Source organism: Triticum dicoccoides, chromosome 3B (assembly GCF_002162155.2).
Source record: "Triticum dicoccoides isolate Atlit2015 ecotype Zavitan chromosome 3B, WEW_v2.0, whole genome shotgun sequence".
NCBI lineage: Eukaryota > Viridiplantae > Streptophyta > Magnoliopsida > Poales > Poaceae > Triticum > Triticum dicoccoides.
Genome location: NC_041385.1, coordinates 77,629,417 through 77,638,066, shown reverse-complemented (window position 1 = coordinate 77,638,066; position 8,650 = coordinate 77,629,417). Strand labels below are relative to the sequence as shown.

The window sequence follows — 8,650 nt, the reverse complement described above, 5'->3', positions numbered from 1 at the left end:
TCCTTATTTTTCGAAGCCTAATCAAGGCAACTCTTTATTTTTGATAGTCAAATATAGATGATTCCCTTTTTTGGCAGCCAAATCAACGCCCCTCCATTTTTTGGGAGGAAATATTGAAAAAGTGGCGGCCTGCGTTTTTTAGTTGGGTTTCGTTTTTTAATGTGAGGCAAAAAAATCAAGTTGGAGGGTGAAAGGTGAGGCGAAAAAAACTGCGTAGAGATTTTTTTGAACCGAAATAGAAAACACAGGAAATCATTTAACTGGCGGTACAAGCGAAGGAGGTAAAAAACCTGATTGATTTACGAGCAAAATAGTGTAGAGCAACAATGAAACACAAAAAAAACACAAAAAAGAAAAGGCGTGGTCGGCAGGATTCGAACCTGCGCGGGCAAAGCCCACATGATTTCTAGTCATGCCCGATAACCACTCCGGCACGACCACTGTTTGTGCATACTTCATTTCCAGTTCGAATTAGTTGGCAAGCCCAACCAAAAATGGGATAATGCTGTTCTATCAAAATTAGTTACAGACAGAGCGTCCAGAGATACTCCATGTGCATCAAAATGGAGTGCTGATGAGTAGCGTCGGGTGCGTGAAGTACAGCGTATCCCATGTTTAGCGCGTGAAGTATATCTAGCTAGCCAAAATGCCTGTCAAATTTTGAATCTGGGTCGGATTTGAATACTGCGCCTGACGCCTGTCCTTTTCTCTTCTTGAAGCGAGGACCTTGATGCCTGCCACTGCAGCGGCATCGGCGGCATGCGTGCGCGCGGGAGGGAGGGAGGAGACCGCCGTGTTGACCGTAGCCGCCCATGCCCTTGGCCGCGTCTGGGTGCGCATGGCCATGGCGACTAAATTATTCCGCGAGGACAGACATCGGTCACGGGCTCGCCCCGTCGCACCAACCGTAGGCGCGGCACGTGCCGTGCGCCCCATTGTGTAACCAGCTAGTAGTACTAGCAGGCCTACGCCACTTGCTTCAAAAAAAAAAAACGTTTTACCGTTTTACCCCTATATGGATGTACACTGCGTATACTCTCTTTTTAACATTTTATAAGACGTTTTTAGAGTCCATGGCAATGTCAAAAAAGGAAAAAAAAAACTTATATAAATTACAGGAGTGCCTTTTGTACCGTGGAGGATTTCGACTAAAACCTTGAATCTTTGATTTACTTTGAGGTATTTTTCCAACCGACAAGACGGGTTGTTTTCTTTCACCGACGAAGCACCGTCATCCCGTTTCGCATGATAATTGTCAAGCACACTTGTCACACTAACAATAACATCTAAAAGAAAATCAGAATTTTTACCAAGAGCACATGCTCCCAAGAGCCGAATAAGATTTCCAAAAAAAGCCAGTCTACTTTCCAAATTTATGTTTCCCTCGAGTTCCTTATGTAAACCATTCATGCCGTGTTGGACCCTTAGAGGCCCTTCTACCATTCAAAATAAAAAGAGTAAAACCCCTAAAAAAAGAGTAAAAGGAGTAAAAGAATTGCGGAGGTTGGTACAATTTTTCAAGCTTCGACTATTACCTGTTGTTTTGTCATCGTCCGTCCGTCGACAGTGAAACTCAGCCGCCATCGACCAGGGTAATGAAAAACATCTCATCGCATACGGACAAAAAAATACGGCTAAGGTATTTCAAATCGAGATTGCGAAAAAGAACGAGTACATTTCCTTTTGCGAACAAAAAAAGGAAGAAAAGCATTTCAAAAGGAATATTTGGGAAAGGGGGCACTTCAAATGAATCAAAAAGAATGAAAGAGTATTTCTAAAGGAACATTTGAACAAAAAATGGGCACTTCAAATGGAGGACGAGTACAAAACTTTGCATAGAGTTTTAGGGTAGCAACTGCCACTCATAGGCGGAGCGTTGCGGATGAAGACGAGGAGCGGTTTGAGTAAAATCCGGCCGCCCCCAAAAGCAAAACAAAACAAAACAAATTTCAAAATCCAAAATCCACACCGCCCATCTCTCACCGGTCTCGACACACAGTTTCAGTCAGTCTCCCCCCTTTCGCTTCCGCTCCCCACCTCGCCGCCGCCGCCGCCGCCATGGCGGTTTCGTACCATCTCCTCCTCCTCCCGGCCGTCCTTCTCCTCCTCGTCCTCCCGCTCGCCTCCTCCTCCTCCGCCGCCGGCGACCACGCGGCCCTCCTCGCGCTCAAGGGCGCCGTCACCGGCGACCCCGCCTCCGTCCTCTCCGCCTGGTCCTCCTCCGACCCCGACCACTGCCATTGGCGCGGGGTCACCTGCCACCCCGCCTCCTCGGCCGTCGCCGCCATCGACCTCCCCGCGGCCTCGCTCTCCGGCGCCCTCCCCGCGCTCCTCCCCCCGCGCCTCCTCCGCCTCGACCTCTCCGGCAACAACTTCTCCGGCCCCATCCCCGCCGCCTTCCTCGCGTCCCCGACCCTCCGCGCCCTCAATCTCACCTCCAACCGCCTCTCGGGGCCCATACCCTTCCCGCCCTCCTCCAACTCCTCCTCCTCCTCGCCGCCCTGCCCCGCCCTCGCCCACCTCCGCCTCGCCGGCAACTTCCTCGTCGGCGAAATCCCCTCCGCGGTGGCCCAATGCCGCAGCCTCCGCGTCATCGACGTCTCCCGCAACGTCCTCGAGGGCGCCGTCCCGCGCGCCCTCGGCCGCCTCGCCGCCCTCCGCGTCCTCGACGTCTCCCGCAACAGCCTCACCGACAGGATCCCCCCGGAGCTCGGCAACTGCCGGGACCTCGCCGTGCTCGTGCTCACCAACCTCACCTCGTCGCCTGGGGACCAGCCGGAGTTCAACGCCTTCCTCGGCGGGCTGCCTCCGGAGGTGGTCACCAACCCAGCGCTGGAGATTCTCTGGGCACCAAGGGCCAACTTCGACGGCCGGCTGCCGAGGTACAGGAACGGTTCCTGCCGCCTCCGGGCGGTCAACCTTGGGCAGAACTATATTGGTGGTCCAGTGCCGAAATGGCTTGGGGAGTGTGGGGACTTGGCATTTCTTGATCTGAGCTCCAACAGCTTGGAGGGTTCCATGCCTGCTGAGTTGAGGATAGGATGCATGAGATACCTCAATGTCAGCCAGAACTTACTGTCAGGGCCGCTCCTTTCGCCAGTGGAGGGCAAATGCTCAAGCCCTTTGATCGATGATGATGATGTAATTCAGTACTATGAGGGATTGGTTGGGATTGCGTTGATCAGTAACCCTTTTGGGTCTGTGCTTGGGGACATTGGCAATGCCGCTCTCCATGATTTCAGTAACAATGGCTTTAGCGGGGTGTTGCCATCTCTTAACTTGCATCTGGTTGGAAATTACTCTTATGGCTTGCTGCTCAACGGCAATATGTTCAACAGCACGCTTTCTGGTGGGTTTTTCAGATTTTGCAAGGCCGCAAGTGGGGTAGCAGTCAATTTGAGTGGCAATCAGTTGTCAGGCAGTCTTGATATGCTGTCAAGCTGTACATCTCTTCAAAGTTTCGAGGCTGGCTACAACAAGTTCAATGGGTCAATATCTCCTGGAATTGGTGACCTGCATTTGCTGCGTGTCCTGGTCTTGAGGGCAAACAATTTATCAGGCGAGATCCCTGTGCGGTTTGGTGATTTGGCTGCTCTGGAGGTTCTGGATTTATCAAAAAATTCTGTGGCAGGTATCCTGCCGTCACATTTAGCTGATGCATCGCGCCTTAAAGTAGTGATGCTGGACCACAACAGGCTCTCAGGAAGCATCCCTCCCAGTTTCAGTGAACTGGCTCAACTGTCGGTTTTTGATGTCTCGTTCAACAACCTATCAGGTGACATTCCCTATCTAAGGCACTCTGCTGATTGCGGTTTCTTTGTTGGCAATCCCCTGCTGTCCCGGTGTCTGGGTCCAAATGCATCTGCACCACCATCAGTATCAACCGATCACCAGAAATGGACTCAAAGATTGGGTGGCCACATGACCAAATCCAAGTATCTGGTGGTGATTATAGCTGCGTCTGCAACTGCTCTAGTGTCTTTTGTTGTTGCAGTCCTCATCTTCTTTGTGTGTGAGAGAAGGAAAAGAGCAAAAATTGAAAATTTTAAGAAGAAAATGGTAGTAACATTTGCTGATGCCCCTGCTGAGATTAATTATGACAGCATTATCCAAGCAACAAGTAACTTCAGTATCCAGAACCTGATTGGTACCGGTGGTTTTGGTGCTACCTACAAGGCTGAGCTGGCTCCTGGTTATCTTGTAGCAGTGAAGAGGCTAGCCATGGGGCGTTTCCAAGGCCTCCAGCAGTTTGATGCAGAAATCGCAACTCTAGGAAGAATTCGGCACAAGAATCTCGTTACACTTATTGGGTACCACATTGGAGAATCAGACACTTTCCTGATCTACAACTATCTCCCCGGTGGCAACCTTGAGAGCTTTATACATGAGATGGGTAGCAGACAGGTTTCGTGGGCTGAGGTTTACACCATAGCCATGGATGTTGCACAGGCCCTGGCTTTCCTTCATGGCTCCTGCACACCACGAATCATTCATCGAGACATCAAACCTAGCAATATTCTGCTGGATGAGGATCTGAATGCGTACTTGTCAGATTTTGGTTTGGCGAGATTAATGGAAGTTACACAAACTCATGCCACAACTGATGTTGCTGGGACCTTTGGCTATGTCGCACCTGAATATGCGACCACCTGCAGAGTCTCTGACAAGTCTGACGTCTACAGTTTTGGTGTTGTCCTTCTAGAGTTGATGTCAGGCAAGAGGTCTTTGGATCCCTCGTTCTCACAGTTTGGCGATGGTTTTATGATCGTATCATGGGGAAGGATGCTGATGCAGGAAGAGCGCACCAGTGAATTCTTCTCTCCGGGACTATGGGATACATCGCCAAAGGACAGATTGACTGAGATGCTAAAGATCGCTATATCGTGCACCTCAGAGTCACTAGCCGTTCGGCTGTCAATGAGGCAGGTTGCAGCAAGGTTGAAGCAACTGAGGAATGAACACTGAACGGTCAGCAGTTTGAAGATGATTCTTCTTGTGTCATTCAGTGGTCTCTTTGGGTTCACCGTTGAGGTATGGATTTTCTTCTTTGTTTCGTGTCCTTTTTAGTGTTCCTTCTAGTCATCTTATTCCCCCCATGTGCATATTTTTACCAAATATTAAAAGGAGGATCAGTTTCAATAACTGGAATGACTGAACATACCTTCTTCATACTGAACAGCTGTTGTTTAAATAAAAAATGTTATCTGTAAACTTATTATCCAATAGTCAAGTTTAGATTGGTACTTCCTGGTCATTGAAACTGGTGGCATGCCTGCTGGAATCAGAACATCTAGTGCTGTTTGGTTGAAATTATCGTGTTTTGGAAACAAAACAAAACAAAACTCATCCACCTACCAGATTGACTCCTTGCTTGTATCGTGCATGCTATTGATGCTAGTTTGGCCGCAGATATTCAGCTGAGCAGAATTTGTTTGCCTTGAGTTGCATCACCAAACACTAATCTTTGTTTTCCTTTCCATTTCAGTTTTGGCTGCGAATATTCATCTTTGAGAAGACAAATCAAAGTTGAGGTGATATCGGATTTCAATCAAGAGCGGTTAATTAATTCTAGATCAATTGTCAAGATCTGTAGCATCTTTTTGTTGTTGGTGAGATCTTTATCTTAACTGTATATAGTTGCAAGTAGTTCTAGCAGAGATAACTTGTGTTGGCTCTAAACCGAACGGCGTTATAATGATTTTTCACTAGCGTGGGCTGCTGCGGCGCTGTGCTCCGTCATTTGAAAATGATGATCAAATTGCTTCCGCGTTGAAATTAGTCCACAATTTAATCCAATTGAAATTTGGTTGCGAAAAAACTAGGTTCTGTTCAAGTAGTATTTCATTCATTCACTTGTGGTCGGACACCACCGAGACCTCCACCTTGCTGCTGTTGCCGCCGGCGGTGGTCGGTGGCGGCGTTCTGTACTTGTAAATGCTGGCGAAGTAGAGGAAGACGGCGAAGTTGACCGTGCTGAGCACGGCCAGCAGCCAGTAGAGGTAGTCGAACCTCCCCACGTTGATGTTCTGCGCCACCCACGACGGCCTCCCGCTCCGGATGTCGCCGGTGGCCGCGTCGACGGCGTTGTTGAGCGCCGTGGCCATGAAGCAGCCCATCCCGCCGGCGACGGCCGCGTACGCCGACCCCACGCTGCGCATGGCGTCGGGCGCCTCCTGGTAGAGGAACTCGATGAGGCCCACGAGGCAGAACACCTCGGCGATCCCGATGAGGCAGTACTGGATGAGCAGCCAGTAGGCGCTCAGCCCCGGCATCGGCGACAGGAACAGGCCCAGGTACCCGTGCTCCACCGCGTACCGCCGCCGGTACCGCTCAAAGGCGCCGGCCCAGGCCACGGAGAGGATGGAGAAGACGAGGCCCAGGCCGACCCGCTGCAGCTGCGACGCGCCGTGCGGGTGGCCGGTGATGCGCCGGGCCAGCGGCGCGAAGGTCTGGTAGTAGAGCGCCAGCACCAGGAAGATGGCCAGGCAGGGGAACACCGGCATGCAGGTCACCGGGAGGTGCACAGCGCCGGCGAGGAGCCCGGTGTTGAGCGTGTACGCCTGCTGCACCGACAGCGTCAGGAACTCGGTGAGCACCACGCTCAGCATCACCGTGCACGCCGGCACCGGCAGCAGCCGCACCAGGATCTTCACCTCCTCCACCTGCGTCACCGTGCACAGCCGCCACGGGTCCTCCTCCTCTCCCTCCAGGTCGTCGAGCCGGAGCGCCGCCTTGTCGAGCCACCGGAAGTCGTCGGTGTGCTCGATCTTGCCGCTGCCGCGGATGGCCGACTTGGCCCCGGCCACCTCGTAGAGCCCCACGTACCCGCCGTCGCCGAAGTCGGCGCCCCGCTTCCGGAAGGCGGCGACCAGCACCTGCGCCACCCTGGTCAGCGGGCTGCCCCCGGGCGCCTTGTGCCGGTACAGCGGCGTCCCCGCGAAGAAGAGCGCGTTGGAGGCGCCCATGGCGAGCGCCAGCGCGCCGAACGCGGCGGCCCAGCCGCGGTGCATCTGGATGTACACCACGAGCGTGAAGGCGGCGATGGCGCCCACCGTGACGGCGAGGTAGAAGAGGTTGAAGAAGCGGTCGAGCCGGCGCTTGTAGCCCGCGCTCCGGTCGTCGAACTGGTCGGCCCCGAACGAGGACACGCAGGGCCGGATCCCCGCGGCGCCGAAGGCCGTGACGTAGAGGGCCGTGTAGAGGTACGCCATCTGCCACCGCTGGGCCGACGCGCAGCCGCCGAGCAGCATGGCGAGCTTGTCGCACCCCTCCTGCCCCGGCACGAGCGCCGGGAGCGTGGCGCAGAGCGTGAGCGCGATGAGGCCGAGCAGGTAGAGCGTGGTGAAGGCGGCGATGGTCCAGTAGCGGCCGAGGTAGGCGTCGGCGAGGAAGCCGCCGAGCACGGAGGAGGCCTGGGAGATGCCGAGGAAGTTGTTGACGGCGTTGGCGGAGGCGGCGAAGGGGAGGTGCATGACCTTGAACATGAAGACCACCATGTTGACGCTGAGGCCGTAGTAGGCCATCCGCTCCGCCGTCTCGTTGCCGAAGATGAAGAAGGCCGCCACCCAGCCGCCCGTGCGCGGCAGGTCGCGCTCCGGGATCGGCAAGCCCCGGATGTCCAGCGGCGTCGTGCCCACCGCGGCGGCGGAGGAGGTCGCGCCGTAGAAGCGGCGGCGCTCGTCGCTCTCCAGGAAGTGGGAGCCGAGCTTCTTGCGCTGCAGCGAGAGCGAGCTCGCGAGCGGCGCCGGGGACTTGATCTCCTTGGCCTTGTTGCGCGGCGGTGTAAGTGTTGGCTCCTCCATCACGGCGGCTACAATTCAGTCGATTCGGTGGAGAGGTCTCTGCCATGGAGACGGGAGCGGGGATTTATGGCGGAGGGAGGAGGGTGGCAACGAGAAAAGAAGGAGGTAGTTAATGGCAGCATTAGAGCATCTCCAACAGCCGCGCTATAGCGCCGCGCGCAAAAAACCTGTTAGCGCGCGCGCTGCGGCTGGTTTTGCGCGCCCGCCTGCGCCGGCTCCAGCAGCCGCGCTGAAATGCAGCGCGCGCGCGCCGCTCCAGCAGCGCGCTAAAATGCAGCGCGCGCGCCGGGCATTTTGCATATATGGGCATATGGATATTTTGGACAAAAATGAACATGTAAAAATTTGACACAAACAAGTTGATGAATAAAAGTTCATGCCCACAAGTTCATTAAAATCATGCCAACAAGTTCATCCAACCAAGTTCAAATGCAAACTAAAAGTTCAAGACATGAAGACACATCAATCTTCATCTTCCTCTTCTTCGTCTTCGTCCTCATCTTCCGAAGACGACTCTTCCGCCTTCGAAGATGAACCTTCCTTCCTATCCTCATCACGCACCGCATCACGCATCACATCATGTGAATCTCCGACGGTGATGGCCGGAGGTGCACCCGTATCTCCCATGAGAGAAGCAAAACTCATGCCTCCCATGGCGGCCATAGCGTCGGAGGGCGCTCCAAAGCCACCCATGCCTCCCATGGCGGTCGGAGGTGTACCCATGCCTCCCATGGCGGCCATAGCGTCGGAAGGTGCTCCAAAGCCACCCATGCCTCCCATGGCGGTTGGAGGTGCACCCATGCCTCCCATGCCTCCAAAGCCACCAATGCCTCCCATGGCGGCCGGAG

The 8,650-nt window shown here is 54.1% G+C and overlaps 2 protein-coding genes and 1 non-coding gene across 4 annotated transcripts; 1 reads left to right on the top strand and 2 right to left on the bottom strand.

Annotated features, from left to right (window-relative positions):
* Positions 1-359: 359 nt before the first annotated feature.
* TRNAS-AGA lies at positions 360-441 on the bottom strand. Its single transcript has one exon. It is a non-coding gene; the product is annotated as a tRNA-Ser (tRNA).
* A 1,521-nt stretch (positions 442-1,962) lies between these two features.
* Positions 1,963-5,705, top strand: LOC119274825 (LRR receptor-like serine/threonine-protein kinase RPK2). Its single transcript, XM_037555551.1, has 2 exons — positions 1,963-5,031; positions 5,486-5,705. The coding sequence occupies exon 1, from the start codon at positions 2,059-2,061 to the stop codon at positions 4,963-4,965; it is 2,907 nt and encodes a 968-aa protein (XP_037411448.1). The 5' UTR covers positions 1,963-2,058; the 3' UTR covers positions 4,966-5,031; positions 5,486-5,705.
* A 42-nt stretch (positions 5,706-5,747) lies between these two features.
* On the bottom strand, positions 5,748-7,904 carry LOC119274826 (protein NRT1/ PTR FAMILY 6.1-like). Of its 2 annotated transcripts, XM_037555554.1 has the most exons (2): positions 6,456-7,904; positions 5,750-6,311 (listed from the first exon to the last, which is right to left on the bottom strand). In XM_037555554.1, the coding sequence occupies exons 1-2, from the start codon at positions 7,800-7,802 to the stop codon at positions 5,850-5,852; spliced, it is 1,809 nt and encodes a 602-aa protein (XP_037411451.1). In that variant the 5' UTR covers positions 7,803-7,904; the 3' UTR covers positions 5,750-5,849. The 2 variants fall into 2 exon arrangements, with proteins under 2 accessions (XP_037411449.1, XP_037411451.1); XM_037555552.1 differs by having other exon boundaries at positions 5,748-7,902.
* Between the last annotated feature and the right edge of the window lie 746 nt (positions 7,905-8,650).